Genomic DNA, 17684 nt, shown 5'->3' on the forward strand with positions numbered 1-17684 from the left:
TGGGTACAAAGTGAAGTAGACCTTGTCCTTGGAAAGCCGGTCACGAGCTCTGCTGTTTGTAATTGCCAATACCTCTACGGCTATGAGCCATGATATCACAATATCGAGAAGGCACACATGTGCCAGAGACTGGACTGTGCACTGCACAAACGTGTTCTCATCTAATCACCAGGATAATCTCGGAGGTGGTGAGGCCTTTCTACCCTCATGTTGTGGATTAAGAAAGTGCACATCAGAGAGGTTAAATGACTTGCCTGGGGTCCCTACGGCCAGGAAGCAGTGATGCTATTTGACTCTAACACCTGTGCTCCCAGAGCACTGAGACTATTTGAAGACATGATTTTATACCTGCTTTCCATACTCACAAAAGGGTCTTAAATGATTAGTGGGGAATAGGAGATTTTCTGAGTTACAAAAAAGAAAATTAGAAAGAACCACAAAACGTTGCAAGAGGTACTTGAAACAGGATTTTCTAGGAACACCGATAACTCTTTTATGGAAATGTTGTACACATTGGGCGCAACTCAGAGAACACCAGCCTCCACCTAAGTGGAATGGGGGCATGTCCGCTGTACCAGAGGTGTCCTGCTGGGGCCAGCCGCTACCGGCTCCTGAGAGCCAGTTACTAAAGGCCCAGGAATTTCTTGAGCTGGTTGATAAACACAGCCATTAATAAAAAATCAAATTACACAAACATAGAATGAAGTGATATTGAAAAAAAAGGTAGCAGATAGTTAAAACTCACCCTTCCTAATTATTTCACTCTATTTTATTATTATCCATGCTCTTGAGGTTATTTAACTCTACATATGCATGTGCTACTGCTTGTCTCATTGCATCTCTGTATTCAGTGTTGTCTCACAGTCACTTGACATTGGCCTTGGTGGAAGTATTTATGTCCCAGAAATTAGGGAACACTGTAAATCAGAGCTTGATCTTTTTTGTTTTGATGATTGTCTGCACTTATGGAGGTTTTGGCAAAAGCATTAACAATGTGGGGCGCCTGGGTGGCTCAGTTTAAAGCCTCTGCCTTCGGCTCAGGTCATGATCCCAGGGTCCTGGGATCGAGCCCCATGTCGGGCTCTCTGCTCAGCGGAGAGCCTGCTTCCCCCACACTCTCTCTCTCTGCCTGCCTCTCTGCCTACTTGTGATCTCTGTCTGTCAAATAAATAAATAAAAATCTTTTTTAAAAAATGTTAACAATGTAAATTATATAAAAGCATGTTGTGTCTAGAGCCATTAAATTATTAGTAGCATGTAAAATTGAGGACATTTTCTTGAGGAAGTATTTGAAAACTATTATCTGGTATAGCAAAAAGGTCACTGATAAACACGTGAAGTTCTACCATATATCTTTCTCGTTTCACTTTTGTCTTACTTGTGGATGCAAACAAAGATATCCACCCACGTCCAGGTTGGAAAACCACCTTCTCGTCAGTCGTGAAGGTAAGTTGGATGTGGGCGTGGGCATTCAGCCAAAGTCAGTGAAAGCGCTCTATGAGAATCGATTGGTTATACGCAACTTACTTTAAAGATTTTATTTATTTATTTGATAGACAGAGATCACAAGTAGGCAGAGAGGCAGGCGGGGGGTGGGGGGGAAGCAGGCTCCCTGCTGAGCAGAAAGCCCCATGTGGGGCTCGACCCCAGGACCCTGAGATCATGACCTGAGCCAAAGGCAGAGACTTAACCCACTGAGCCACCCAGGTGCTCCACAACTAACTTTAAAGAATGGTATATAGTTCATTATTATTTGCAGAGAATGGGTTACACATTCTCTCCATCAGTAAGCCTTACGCTCTACGTGCACACTTTACTTTTTTCAGAGCCGGGTGATAAACATTTTCTAGTGGAGCACGGCTGTGCCCAGCACCCCACGTCATGCCCGGGACACGTGGTGGGCATCGGCTGGCTGAGCTGAAGGGGACAACTGGCAAACGGCACAAGTAGAAAGGCCTTTGGCTGATCCTGGGAGTGGGGCGGGAAAAATACACCGCGAGCCTGGCTCATCGTATAATAGAGGAGGGTGAGGAGGTCCTCCAAAGCCAAGGGTAGGGACTTGTCAAAGGACGCGGCAACCAACCTCAAAGAGCTCCCAGTGGCAAGGCTGGGAGTTATTCGAGCAGCAAGACGTGATGTGGGATTGGATCATAACCCAAATTATACAATGAATACACACGAGTTCATACTGATATAAGGACACGATTCAGGAAATACATAAACAGGGAAGGAGAGACAATTTTCCTTACAGAAGAACTGAGCACATGTAGGAAGCGGGGCTTGAGTCGCACTGTCTGCGCCCTCCTCCCCTCTCCTTTGGGGGTGGACAATACTCATGACCTGCTTCCAAAGACTAGGGTATGGAAGGGGAAAAACAGTAACTTTCTGGTGGAGAAACCTGGCAAAGACCAGCTTAGCCAAGCGAAGAAGTTAATGTCCCCAGGGAAGTCATGTGGGTAATGGGTTCCCCCCTGATATGTGACAAGGACCATAATCCCAGTCTAATAAGAGAAGAGAATCAGGCAAATCAGAGATGAACACAATCCAATCCAGTCAGCCATCCTGGAGAATGACACATGGTCAGTACTCAAGGTCATGAAAGACAGACTAAGAAACTGTCGCAGACCAGGGGAGGTTAAGAAGACATAGTGACAAAAGGCAGCGTGGTGCGCTGGGTTGGGTTGAACCTGAAGTTGAGTTAATAATCATGGGCCAGTGTTGGTGTCTTGGTTTGGAAAACTGTACTGTGGTAACAGAAAATGCTTCAAATGGGGGAAATGGAGGGAGACATATACAAGAACTCTCTGTACTATCATTACAACTTTTATATAAATCTAGAAGTTATTCTAGAATGAAAATGTTAATTACTAATGCCGGGGAGGAGACTTTGAGTCACCAGGAGAAAACCATACAAAATCCTTAAGCAACTCCTAGCGTAGCTTACTCATGGGAGAGCTCTCGTGGACTGCTTTCAGCCCCAGAAGTTTACCAAATAAAGTTTACTGAACTTTACTCTTTCAGCTACACGACTGTAATGACCGGAAGGGGTGAAGGTGGAAAAAAGAGTGACCCTGCCAGCAGCAAGGAGGTTCAACTGGGATAGACTAGAAAACACAGACATTAGCGCCAACGGCCAGCAGGGGGCGCCATTTGGTACCAGGGCCAACTGCCTTCCCTACCTCAGCAGCTCCTGGGGTGTTGCGCTAACTCTAAGGGAGGTACTAATTCTAAGTCCTGCAGGAAAGGAGAAATGGTGTCCAAGAGTTCCAGTGTGAGAAATCAGGATTATACATTTGGAACAGGGACCTGACACGTTATATATGATTTTCAGAGCTTCAGAGAGCAGGTCCTTTTGTGGGGTTCAGAAGAAACATTCATTTGGATTTTTAGCAGCTGGGTTAAAAAAGAGATCGGTTCCATCGAATTTCCCCATTGTCTGTAAGTCTTCTAGCTTACAGGCTCCCCCCCCCATCTTTTTAATTTTTTAAAAGATTTTATATATTTATTTGAGAGAGGGAAAGCATGAGCAGGGGAGGGGTAGAGGGAGAGGGAGAAGCAGGCTCTCCACTGAGCAGGGAGCCCCACATGAGGCTCAATCCAGGACCCTAGAGGATCATGACCTGAGCTGAAGGCAGATGCTTAACCCACAGAACCACCCAGGCGCCCCCAGTTTCCCCTTTCAAGTTCTAACTAGCTTCCAGGTCAGTCCGCAGAATGGGAAATAGAGTCTAATGAGAAAAGACCCAGCGTTTTGCAAGTAATCTTTTCTACCCCTAGATGAGGTCTACTTCCGGTCAGCCTTTCCAGATTGAGAGACTGAAGGAGTGAAAGAATGAATGATTTCCCACTAAGTTAAGAAAAAGGAAACAGCCACATGGTTCTAGTGTGGTCACAAAGAGTGTGAGCGGCCAGAGGGCACTGGAAGCAGCCGTGGCTGGTTCCTTGGTTCCTGGGCTGGGTTGTTTCATCAGGATGCCAAGGCTTTGCCTGCCTCTCCCCTCTGCATCCCCGCCCTGCCCGCCGATGTCATCTGAGGGGCCTGTAGACGTCTGATGACAACACAGAGACTTCGAGAGTCCTTTTGTGTGAGTTCTTGCTGAGGACACCCAGCCTGAGGCGTGTGCTGCCCAGCCCCTCCACTCCACATGAAACACCCGGCCTCAGGGCACCTCATCACATCAGCGGGTCCCCACGGAGTCCTTAAAGCACAACTAGGAGATCAGGTTGGCGATGACAAAGCTTGTCTAGCAAAACGTTCATTCTGAAGAGTTCTGTGGTCCATTTGGTCACTGGTCCCTCAAGCCTGGGTTACAGGCAAAGCAACATCTTCTCAAGAATGGGATCTACGCAAAGGTGCTGTGAAGATGGAAAGGCCACCCTTCCCCAGGATGGACCAATGAACTCCCAGCGCTGTGAGCTTCTCATCACACCCATTCCCCAGAGGGGAGGGATGAGTTAGTCGGCTTCCTTGGGGATCAGCTTCGGACTTTTCTAGTGGAAAGCGGAAAAGCGGATTATTTCTCATTTTCTTCCCTCTTCCCCCAAATTTCTACTCTCAATCCTGTTAGGAACATTTGGTTGAGGCAGTGGGAATGCTTCCTAATGTCATGGATGTCTGGAGTTTCTTTGTTGTTTGTTTTGCCTACCCTGCATCCATTTCTCCATCTTCTAGATGGATATCTTAAATTTTGTGGAGCAGACAGCCTTCCCCCCCCCACAATTTTGAGTCCATGCAATTCTGGTGAGGCTGATCCCTTCTGCTCCAGGGGAGAGACCATGACCCAGGCCTGGCAGACCATTCCATGTCCCTGGCCTCAGTGACAGGTTCAGGAAGGAATAGGCACATGGTCCAAGTCAAGCTAATTAAGAAATTTTTTCTTTTCTTGAACGGTGCTGGGGATGCTGGCTGCCACCTCACTACAGGTGAGGCAAGGGACTGCCTGAGATTGTGAAGCTAACAGAGGTAAAAAGACAGATTCCTGGCCATTGTTTGGGCACCTGGATCCAGCTGGGCCTGAAGCTGGTTCTTTTGGCCTTTTCAGTTACAAGAACTCCTTCTGCCCCTACCCCCGCCTTAGGCTATTTTGAGTTGGGTTTCCGACACTTGCAAACAATAAAATTTCCTGGAAAATAAGCTTATTGTGACTTCACCACAAGCATCAGGACGTAGAACAAGAGGTGTTATGCGAGTTGTGATATACTCAGATACAACCCACCAGACTGTAAACATGCACCACATTTATCTTTAAACTTGTAAAAGTAAAGCAATGGCCCAGAGAAGAAGTGATTTAAGACCAGGGAACCAACCATAAGACCAGTAGTGAAACAGGACATAGAGAAACTTTGAACAAACGAACAGTTCTCTAGCTACAGCAGACTTCAGACTAAAGTTCCAAATATCTTTTCAAAAGTTATACCAGGAAGAACATTCCAAAGTTTTCAAAGAAAACTTTCCAATTGAAGAAACACTAAAATGTATAATATGCATCTGTTGTGTATGTTCTATATTAACGTCTAGCGTACTTATCAGATATATCTGAATGTGATTATATCACATGTGCAAATGCATATATATGTATCTATATATTTAGAACCACATATTTTCAGCTTTTTCAAAAAAGATGTGGTGAAAAGACTGTTCAAATCTATTTCTTCAGCTCGCCAATTTTTGTTTTTTGTTCCTCAGTTACCAAGAAAAAGCAATTAAACGGCACAGTTCCTGGAACACAGTAGGGCTCGAGCGGTCCTTCTCCCTGTCCTCGCCTCCATTTTCAGCTCCTCTTTCAGAAAACTAAGTAAAAGAGGAAAGTCGGTGGAGCATGGGGTTATAAGCAGACACTGGTCAATGTTTTCCATGGACCCAGACAGCAGATGTTTCCAGGTCTGCGTGCGGTACGCTCTGCCCAGCTCAGTCTGCTGCCGAAGCAGGACAGCAGGTGTAGCCACACCGTTGCGAGCAGGATGGCTGGTTTCCCATAAACTTTATTTACAGAAATAGGTGCTGGCCTGGATTTGGCGCGTGGGCCGTAGTTTGCCAACGTCGGGCTAGGAGCACGGGATTCAGCATTACAGGGAATCAGGTGCTGCTCCCTCTTTGCCCCTGACCATCGGTGTGACCCTGACGATGTGATCCTTCTGTGCCTCGTCTGAAAAATCAGGATGGCAACAGCTGCTTCTTCGCTGGTGAGAGACGTGAACGAGCTAGTGCCTGTATATCACCCTTAGAGTACTTCCTGGTATGTAGCCCATGCATACTGAACGGTGTGGGTCAGACATTACCATCACCAGCAAAGAGGAAGAAGAAAGGGCGTGACACAATTTGCCCTGGAGGGGCAGCCACAGCCGGTAAAATGTTAGTGGAGGCAAGTGAGGAAGCCAATAAATGGAATTGCGTTTTCTTCTACTCTTGGTGGCTTTTGTTTTTACTGTGGTGATAATCTTCCCCATCAGCAGGAAGCATAGCAGGTTGGCCTGGGGCTCGCCCTTGACCGCCTGCAGTGACGGACTGTGGTATTCCAGGCACCTCATGGTTAGGAAAAGCCTCTAGACCCCCAAGGACGCGGGAGAGTATAAACCCAAGGAAGTTGCAGGAAATCTCTGAGCACCATTTACGCAATGACGGGGTGGTCCCAATGGCCTCTACAGAAATCCTGAAGGGAGAAGGGGGACCTGGGATTACTGAGTATCTGCTTGGCAAAAACTGGAAACAAAAGCTTACAGAGGTGACATTAGCAGTAGCTGGAGTTTGAACTTGAATCTATCGAAATCCAAAGCACTTGCTTTCCTTCACTGTATCTGCTGAGATTCCCCATCACAGCGGGGAGCAGCAAGGGGTGGGGGCTGATAGAGGCATTCTCTGTGTTGGGTGGGCTGTCCTGACATTGCAGGAAGGACGAAGGAGATATGCAGGTCACATGGGACAGTGTGGCTGGCCTGGGAACAGGGCTGAGCAGTTAAAGGGAAGGGTAGTCAAGTTTGCCACTGTGGGGTAAACTGTGGTCAAGGTTAGCCCAGAGCCCTTTCTGGGGTGATTGCTGATGGGGTGAGGAAAACTGTTGCCAAGGGCTGTCTACCCATTCACGAAACAACTCTACACATTGTGAGGACCTATTTAGAAACTGTCCCTGCTCCCCTTCCCCAAGGAGATTTACTTGGAGACAAGTCCCGGAAACCAGCTTCAGGTAACAAAGCCCAGATACAAAGGTGGGTCAGGCCAGGTGGAGACATCGGATCAGTGGGGGGATGCATACTGTCTCCCTGGTTACCAAGGAGTATGGGCCCTGCCCTTTGGGCGCCAATCCCAATCAAGGTGGAATAGGCTGGTTCAAATGTCTACTAGGGTAAATTGTAACTCAACTGGTCACCTAGCATCACTGTGGAGTTTCCTGTTTGTGTGTTACAATCTCATTGGCCACCCGTGTGTGGCCAGGCCGGACCGCATGGCCTTTGCCCTTAAAAGCTAGTCTGTGAAACAAAGACTCTTGTAAGAGGTGCGTCCCCGAACGTTCGGTTAGATTCTTGATGCTTGGCATGAAATAGAGCTTTGCTTGACCTTCGCTTTGTATCAGTCTCACTCCTTTAATCACGGACCCATTATTGGGGCATAACACACATCACTTGGGGTGCCTGGCTTCCTTTCTGCCTTCTGGGAATTTCCATTAGACTTGCCATATTTCATAACAGAGAAAGACATGATTTATAGGTTTGGGCGAGGTGGGTTTCCTTGCCCAGCTGCTTGATCATGCAACCACCACCATTACTGGACAGTCTGTTTCCACACCTCCCTTCCCAGAGACCAGAAAGCACTCAAAAAGGCAACCACAGACAAAACCCACAATATGGCGGACATGTCCAGCTGTGCGACTTCTACTGCCCACTCCTGGTGCTGAAACGGAGACTACTTCACTGATTTTTGGTGGGGGGGGGGGGCATTGCAAATAGCCCTGCAGCTCCTGTCCTGCATAGCTGGGGCGTGGTGCGGGGGTGGGGAGGGGTGGTGTCATCCACATGGACTCTGATGTGAATGGTGACCCTGGTGTTGTGCAACATGGCGGCCCTAGGTTAGAATTTGGCAAAAGAGCTATGATTTACAAAGCATGTTCCAGAATATATCCTTGGGGGCAGGTGCCAATGTATTTCGTCAACCAAGAGGGATTTGGGGGGCAGTTTTTCATCTTGGAGGTCATCCCACAGGTAATTTATATGCACGTGTATCCATCTGCTGGCTGGGGAGGTCTTGGGAGGTTTTCTGGCTAAAGGAATACTCCCAGAGGAGGTATCCTGGCTGCCACGGTGCTTGTTTGCTTGATTCTAGAGCTGAGAGTTACCACGAGCTTGTCAGAGGGGCGGGAGGCTGAGCCAAGGGATTTGCATACATTACGCTCTTAATGCCACAGTAACTTCACGTGGTAGGGACTGTTAGTTCCCTGAGTTTACAGCAGTGGGAACCAAGGTGTGAGAGTCAGGTGACGTGGGCACAAGCCCAGAGCATAAGAGCAGGGCTGGGACTGTGCTTGAGGCAGCCAGACCAGGATGCGCACTCCCCCCCCACTGTGACAGCTACTAACACATGTGGCTCCCTAACCCATCCCGACCTTCCCCCCCACCTCCCCACCCCCAAGAAAAGGCTGTCACGTCCCTACTGATTGGTTATGGTGACCACCACAAAGCCTGAAATAAATGTTTCCCTTTGGGAACTCTTTGTCAGGAAGGGAATAGTTCTGACCACGCCCAGCCCTTTTGATTTCATGATGATTCTCCTTGAAAACTTTATCTCAGGGGGAAACACAGTGCCCTCACCTGGGACCCAAAAAACCAGTCAGAAACGCTAGCATAGCAATCAAGATGGCCGCAAATTTCTTAGAAAGGCTGGACCTCAAAGTATTAAATGATAGATGCCCTTCCTTACCTTCTCTTCCTCCCGTCCTCCCTCCCTCCTCTCCTTCTTTCCAGTCCACAAGGCTACCCTCACCCCAGGCCCCGCAGAGGACCCCTCCATTAATAAGACCTCAGAGGATGCATGAAAGTCCCTCAATATAGGAAATCTCTGAGCAGAGAGCACTTTGGGGAGGATGGATGAGGGGCGAGTCCTGTGGGGTAAGATGGCTCCCTGGGAAAGCAGGAGGCCAGGGGAACATTTGTGCAGTTCCTTGCCGTCACTTGGGGAATGAAGTGGGACACAAAAGCTTGTAGAAATAAGAATTTTAAGAAATGTGTGTATATTCAAGTGACCACAAAAGTGTTTTTTGCTCCCTTTGGAAACCAGTCAGGGATACTGCTCTGGCTAGCATTAGATTAAGTGGTTTTCTTCTCTCTGTTCCCCACAAGTGGGGATAGAGCTTAATTCTTCATTGACCAGCTGTGTGACGCTGGGGAAATTACTTAACCTCTCTGGGTTTTGGATTCTTTGTCTGTAAGATGGGGATCATGAGAGAACTCACCCCATAGATTGTCGTGAGTGTTAAATAAGGGCGAGCAGGCAAGTCACAGCATAGTTTTGTTCATATCAGTGACTCCTGCTACTCTACTGATTTCTCTTTTTACAAAGCGTCCTCTTCTTCTGTAGCCAAGGTTCAAGGTCTTGATCATTGTTTCTTGCGCTTATCCAATATCAGAAGCATCTCGTAAAATGAAGTACCCCTTCCATACTTATACACCTGTACGCATCACATTCTTACTCATGATAGCCAAAAGGTGGGGCAGCCATTGATGGATGGATGGACAAATGGTTCAACAAAACGTGATGTAGACACACGATGGAATATTCCTCGGCTCAAAAGGATCCCCTTACTCAAAAAGGAAGGGGATTCTGACACCTGCTACAACACGTATGCACCTCGAGGACACAATACTACATAAGTGAAGCGAGACAGTCCCAAAGGGATAAACACTGTAAGATTTCACTTACACGGGGGGCCTGGAGCAGTCAGATTCAGAGAGACAGAAAGAATGGGGGCTGGGAGCAGAAGGAGGAGGGAGTTTTTATTGAATGGGCACAGAGTTTCAGTTTGGGAAGATGAACGTGTTCTGGGGACAGCTGTAGAACCATGTGAATGTAACGGCGAGGAACTATATACTTAAAATCCGTTATGAGGGTGAATGTTTTCAGTATTTGGCCACAATTTTTTAAATTAAAAATTAAAGGGCGCCTGGGTGGCTCAGATGGTTAAGCATCTGCCTTCTGCTCAGATCATGATACTGGAGCTCTGGGATCGAGTCCTGAATCGGGCTCCCTGCTCATTGAGAAGCCTGCTTCTCCTTCCGCCTCTCTCCCTCTGTCTCTCATGAAGAAATAAATAAAATCTTAAAAAGAAAATTAAAAGTTAAAACCAACAACAACAAAAGACCCTAAGTACCTCGCAGGTTTTTTGGGGGGAGGAACAGAAATGGATGGAAACGTTCTGAAAGGAGGTTGGGTGACGGCCAGCTCCATAAACATACAAAATGGGGGACGCCTGGGTGGCTCAGTCGGTTGAGCTTCTGCCTTCGGCTCGGGTCATGATGGGATCGAGTCCTGCATCCGGTTTCCCGTTCAGCTCTCCCACTCCCCCTGCTTGTGCTCTTTCTATCTCTCAAGTAAATCATAAAATATTTTTTAAAAATCATACAAAAATGGGCTGAATCATAGGCTTACCATGAATGAAGTTTATGTTATGTAAACTGGAGGCAAGCGAACAAATGTCGTGTTCCCGAGGAACCTTTTGGGGGCCACGAATATGGCCGCTGTCTTGACCGTGGTGATGGTTATTCAAGTGCACACGTGGGTCAAAGCCCATCAGATTATATAACCTTTAAACACGTGCAGCTGATTGTATGTCAGTCATATCTCCATAAAGTTGCTCTCCCCCCGCCCTCTTTTTGTAAGTTGGCTCTATGCCCAGCTTGGAGCCCAATGTGAGGCCTGAACTCACGACCCAGAGATCAAGACCTGAGCTGAGATTAAGAGTCAGACGCTTAACTGCCTAAGCCCCCAGGCACCCTCCATAAAGCTATTTTTTTAAAAAGATTTTATTTATTTATTTGACAGAGAGAGATCACAAGTAGACGGAGAGGCAGGCAGAGACAGAGAGAGAGGGAAGCAGGCTTCCTGCTGAGCAGAGAGCCCGATGTGGGACTCGATCCCAGGACCCTGAGATCATGACCTGAGCCGAAGGCAGCGGCTTAACCCACTGAGCCACCCAGGCGCCCCATAAAGCTATTTTTTAAAAAAGCAACAGTTTTCCATATACGAACAAACTCTCGTATTTTTTTTTCAGACAGTGCCCCCTTCTGATGGATATTTAGGTTTCAATTTTTGTGTCCCTATAAATAATATTTCCATAAATATCTTCGTATGAAAAACATGCAGACATTATCACCCTTTCCCCTTCTGGCAAGCCACAAAATGAGAACTTCCCAGGCAGGGGGGCTTGGGAACCTGTAATTTTGTTGGACATTCCAGAAACATTCTTATAATCAGACATGTTTGTGAAACATTGACTCAAACTTCACAAACTTGGATTTACAGGTTTGGGGTTTGAAACTCCATTTTCTTTGGTTCCTGAAAAAAAAAATCTGTAAATGCTCTAGACAAGGGGTTCCATATTTAGGTTTTTCTTCTGTAGGGGGTACATCAGAATCACCAAGGAGCCTGGGAAAATGCATATACCCACTCCCAGGGAGGCTGTGTAGGGTCACCAGATTTAACATAAATAAACACATAGATTAAAAAAATATATATAAATGAAATACAGGGTATCCAATTAACTCTGAATTTCAGACAAATACCAAATAATTTCTTTAGCATAACCAATCCCTTGCAATATTTCAGACATACTTATACTATAAGATTATTTGTTGTTTATCTGAAATTCAGCTTTAACTGGGGGTCCTGTGTTTTTTTCTGTCAACCTTAAGTATGAGTCCCTGGGCTTGGGTGAGGCCCAGGAATGTGCATTGTTGGTCTGCTCCCCACAGGGTTCTGATGTGGGTGTGTGGGGGCGGGGGATCCTTATTATCCATGTTGAGAACTCTTGATCGCGTCAACACCTTCTGGGTCAGGAGCCCCCCTCAGTGCTGCCTCAGAACCTTGGTGCATACCATGAGCAAACAAACTTTAACGGTCTAAGGAGGATAAGGCAGCTGAGCAACAGCCGAAAAGTCTGCCCCACATCTTCAAAGCCAGATGTGATGCATGTGGCATCAGGGCCCATGCAGCCTGGGGGATGCCATCCATCTTTCTGGGGTGCGCAATTAGGGCTGCCTATGGGCTCAAAACCCCAGGAGTCTGTCTCGATCCTCTAAACTTGATTTATTTATACCCAGCCTTGTCCCGGAAAGGCTTTTAAGCCTTGGAGGCCCCAGTCCATGTAGCGTTCTTGGGGGTGGCGAGTAGACAAAGACGCACGTGGCAGATATTAATTGTGTGCCCACCGTGAACGGGCACCGTGCTAGTTTTACAATTATAATCCTCTCTTTCCACCCTCAAGGTGAACCTGCAAGGTCATGGCTGTCATTGGCCCCATTTTGTGGAGGAAATGGGAGGTTCTGGGGGCTCCAGAGGCTTGCCCAGGAGCACTCCAGAGTATGCTGGGATTCTGACCAAAGCCTGAGCGGCTAACCTCCCTCACCCTCACCCCACCCCAGCCTGCCTCCCCTGTGAATTGTGTCTTCCGTGGGACTGAGCTTCAACGGGGAAGTTTTGTATTGCATTTTGCTTAAACTGACCATATTATAGGTCAGGAACCCAAGGACATTTCTGTTCAGGGTATGGTAACAGCTACCGTGCCCTGAGTCTCTGCTCCAGGCCGACACTGACTTTCACGCTCTATAGATAGATCTCCTCTCAGTGCTGCGCATCATCGGGGAGCAAGACCCAGGCATATAAAGAACCCTGGCTGATCGCAAAGTAAGGAAGCTGCAGAGCGCTGATCTGCGTAAAAAGAAGCATCCATCTCTGAGTTTTCTTTCCTCTTGCCCTAACCAAGGTTTGCATTTTCAGAAGAACGCTACGGCTCTGGGTTGGCCCCCGTGCAACTCTTACATGTCATTCCAGGAAATGCCCAGAAGAGGGCGCTAAGATGCACACCCCCATGAGGATCCACCTGGATTGGTGTGAACCCTGTAAGATCCAGTAGGTCAAGGTCACTTGTGGGCCCAGCATGAAATCCGGTTGGTACGCTGTGGACAAGCACCACCCTTTGGATGCACAGAAGGTGACAGGACACCGCACCTCTGGCCTCTACCCTGCAAGGGCCTGGACTCACCGAGGGAGCGTTTTCGATGACAAGTTCGTAGGTCAGCCCTCCGGACCCGAATCTCAGGATGTCTCCGGGCAGCAGCTTCACGGCCACATTCTGAATGTGGCACTCGTTGACAAAGGTGCCGTTTCGGGAATTGAAGTCCTGGAGAACAAAGCTGTCCTCAGCCTCATTATATTCAATAAGTGCATGATGGTTGTCGATGTCTGCAGACTGAAATACAGAAGGAAGACAGCTGTAGCCAGGGCCCCCACATCTACTAGGGAGTATGGGTACCAGAAGGTGCTAAGTCCCTTCCCTGGCAGGCTGGTCACCACAACCCTCATTCAAAAACGATGATGTTCAGAGTCAGAGAAGTGAAGTGGTTTGGCCAAGGCCACATGGTTAGTGTGCGATGGGGCTGGGGATGCGGTCTCTGACTCCAGACCCAGAGAAGGTGCCCACATTGTGGGGTGGGGGAATCAGGCAGCACAGAGGCAAAGGGAACTGAGGGGAGTCTGAATGAGCACATATTCTGGGCAGGGAGTTGGCCACTTTCATTTTATAAAAATAACATTTTTAAAAATATTATAGAAAATGAGAATTGGAGAAAAGCACAAAGAAGACATTAAAACCACTTAGGCTCCCATCCCCCAGAGACGGGCACTGTTAACACTGTGGTTCACTTCCTTCCAGTCCTCTGTCTGTGCTTACAAGCTTTTTAAAAAACTCAAACAAAACTGAGATCACACCACATAACATACAGTTTTATAACTACTTTTACAAAACCTTGGCGTGCAATGAAGGTTTTCCCATGAGATTAGTTATTTCTATTGCTTCTTAAAAGCTGCTCAGAATTTATCTCATCAGTGATGATCTGCTTTTTCAGTAGGGGGCCGGGTGTGACTACCTATCCAGAAAGAAAGGGACTCCAGCCCAGACGGTGCCCAGACGGTGTGTCTGTGAGTTGGCAATGCCAGGCAGAAGGCTCCTCTGTAATTTTCTTTTGGTCAGAAGAGTGAGCAAAGGTTAGTACCCAGGAGGAAATACTACATTCCTGGGGCGTGGGGCTCTCCACTATGGCTGCAGGGCACATGTAAAGTCTTCTCCTTTCAGGACACTGGGTCTGTTAGATATCTACCCCGGCCTGAGATTTGGCAATTAGTTTCTAAATTTATCTTCTCGGAGTGCCTCATCTGACATTCATAGAAAGAGTATTTGCACTTAGACAAGTGTAAAGTCCCATGATACAATGATACCAATAGTTTGTATCAATAATATAATAACAGTTTATATTATATAGCTTATATTATTATATAGTAATATCATAACTTATATTAATAGAGTATATTAATTTAACATTACATGCCAGGAAGTTTGCGCTACTGCATTATTCCATTTCATCTACACAATAATCAAAAGGGATTGTTCTCTATTTTGCAGATAAGGAAACTGAGGCACAGAATAATTTAATTTGCCCAAAGTCACCCAGCTTGGCTAGCCTGTCTTGTATTCAGATTTGCTTGATTCAAATGTCTGTGTTCTTAACTACGTTGCAAATTTTTATCATACACTTGGGTACTTAAAATATTGAAACACAAAAAGAAAGCAGGAGGAACTATGTTAATTTCAGATGGAACAGACTTCAGAGCCAGAAGCATTACCAGAGTAAAGAGAGGCATTACATATGATGATAAAGGGGTCAGTTCTCCAAGAAGACGCAACAATCCTTAACGGTATGTGCCTGAAGATAGAACATCAGAATAAGTGAGAGAGAAAGTGATAGAAGTTTAAGGAGAAACAGACAAATCCATTATGACCATTGGAGACTTTAACATCCTTATATCAGTAATGGAAAGATATGCAGAAAATTAGTGAGGATAAAGCTGAACTGGACCACCATCAGTCAACTGCATCTAATCGACATGTATAGATTGCGTCACCAAATAATAACAAAATGCACATTGTGCACAAGTTCACATAGAACATTCACCAAGAGAGACCACATTCTGAGCCACAAAACAACAAATTTCAAATTTAAAAGAACAGAAGTCATACAAAGCAGGCTCTCAGCCCATGAGAGATTCAAACTAGGAATCAATAGCAGAAAGATGGCTGAAAATTCCAGAGTATTTGGACATTAAACAACATGCTTCTAAGCAGCATGTTGGTCAAGGAAGAAGCTTTAGGAAAAAGAAAAAATGATCTAAATGAAATGAAAGCACATGCAAATTAAAATACAACTTATTAGAATTTGTGGAAGGCAGGAAAGCAGTGCTTAGAAGGAAATTTATAGCATAGAATGCATATATTAGAAAAGAAAGACTTAAAATCAATAATCTAAGCTTCCACTTAAAGAAATTAGAGAATGAAGAGCAATATAAGCCCAAGACAAGCAGAAGAAAAAATTAGGACAGAAATGAATGAAATTTAAAAATTTGAAAATAATAGAGAAAAATCGATGAAACCAGAAGTTGATTCTTTGAAAACATCAATAAAATTGGCAAGACTCTAGTAGGCTAACCAAGAAAAAAGAGAGGGTACAAATTACTAAAATCAGACATGAAAAAGAGACCATCACTGCTGATACCATAAATATTAAAAGGCTAATAAAGGAACACTATAAATAAATCTATGCCAACAAATTTGATAACTCAGATGAAACTGATCACCTCCTCAAAAGCTACAATGTACCAAAACTCATACAAGAAGAAATAAATGATCTGAAGAAGCCCACATCTATTAAAGAATTTGAATCAATAATTAAAAGCTTTTGGGCACCTGGGTGGCTCAGTGGGTTAAAGCCTCTGCCAGGGTCCTGGGATCCAGCCCTGCATCGGGCTCTCTGCTCAGCAGGGAGCCTACTTCCCTCTCTCTCTGCCTGCCTCTCTGCCTACTTATGATCTCTGTCTATCAAATACATAAGTAAAATCTTTTAAAAAAATAATTAAAAGCCTTTCAAAACAGAAAGCACCAGGCCCAGATGGATTCATTGGTGAATTCCATCAAACACTTAAGGAGAAAAATAATACCAGTTCTCTACAACCTCTTCCAGAACAGAGAAATTGAAAACCAGACACAGATATTACAAGAGAAACTTCAGACCAATATCTTTCATGAACATAGAAGCAAAATCCTCAACAAAATATTAGCAAATTGAATCTAACAATGTATACAAAGAATTGTACACCACAAGCAAGAATGCAGGTATGCAATGCTTGGTCAACACTTGAAAATCGATTAATGTAATCTATCATCTCAACAGGCTAGAGAAGAAAAGTCACATGATCATATCACTAGATGAAGAAAGAGCATTTGACAAAATTCAACACCTATTCACTATTGAAAAGCAAAACCACAAAACTTTTGGCAAAATAGGAATAGAGAGGAACTGCCTCAACCTGATAAAGAACATCTACAAAAATCCTAAAGCTAACATCACACTTAATGGTGAGAAACTAGAAATGTTCCCGTTAAGATCAGGAACAAGACAAGGATGTCCTCTTTCAAACTCCTTTTTAACACAGTATGGTGTCCTAGCCAGGACATGCAATAAGACAAGAAAAGGAAATAAAAGGTACATAGATTGGGAGGGAAGAAGTAAAACTGTCTCTGGTTGCAAATGACATGATTGCCTAGGTAAAAAATCCCAAAGAATCAACAAAAACACTCCTAGAACTAACAAGCAATTATAGGAAGGCTGCAAGATACAACATTAATACACAAAAGTTGATTGATTTCCTGTATACCAGCAATGAACAGCTGGAATTAGAAATTAAAAACATGGGGCACCTGGGTGGCTCAGTCGTTAAGCGTCTGCCTTCAGCTCAGGTCATGATCTCAGGGTCCTGGGATTGAGACCTGCATCAGGGCTCCCTGCTCTGCGGGAAACTTGCTTCTCCCTCTCCCACTCCCCCTGCTTATGTTCCCTCCCTCACTGTGTCTCTCTCTGTCAAATAAATAAATAAAATCTTTAAAAATTAAAAAAAAAGAAATTAAAAACATAACACCATTTATGTTAGCACCAAAAAAAAAAAAAAGGGAAGAAAGAAAAAAGGGAAAAGAGAGAAAGACCAGATAGATAGAAAGAATTAGGTAAAAATCTAACAAAATATATAAAGATCTATATGAAGAAAACTATAGGCTCTTTTCATAGGCTTCTTTGCCATCTGTGTATCTTCTTTGGTGAGGCGTCCATTCATATCTTTTACCCATTTGTAAACTGGGTTGTCTGTTTCTTTATTGTTGAGTTTTAAGACTCATTTATTTTGGATACATGTTTATAGCATTCTTATTCATAATTGCCCCAAACTGGAAGCAACCAAGATGTCCTTTAAGAGGTAAATGAATAGGTAAGTTGTGGTACATCCGTACAATAAAATAATAGTGATGAAAAGAAATAAGCTATCAAGCCCTAAAAAGGCATGGAGAAACCATGGAAATGCACAGTGCTTAGTGACAAAAGCC

The 17684-nt window shown here is 45.2% G+C and overlaps 1 protein-coding gene across 5 annotated transcripts in view; it reads right to left on the minus strand.

The window, feature by feature from the left end:
• The window catches only part of FHAD1 (forkhead associated phosphopeptide binding domain 1), a 127853-nt gene that overhangs the window by 90502 nt on the left and 19667 nt on the right, over window positions 1-17684 (minus strand). For all 5 annotated transcript variants that reach the window (XR_007126988.1, XM_047728255.1, XM_047728254.1 and 2 more), the window contains exon 3: window positions 13245-13451. Coding sequence is in view for 4 of the 5 variants with exons in the window: in XM_047728255.1 (XP_047584211.1) it covers window positions 13245-13451 (207 nt within the window). In the remaining variant the exon portion in view is untranslated. The remainder of the gene's footprint in view (window positions 1-13244; window positions 13452-17684) is intronic.

The sequence above is a fragment of the Lutra lutra genome, chromosome 4, assembly GCF_902655055.1.
Source record: "Lutra lutra chromosome 4, mLutLut1.2, whole genome shotgun sequence".
In the NCBI taxonomy this organism is placed as follows: Eukaryota; Metazoa; Chordata; class Mammalia; order Carnivora; family Mustelidae; genus Lutra; species Lutra lutra.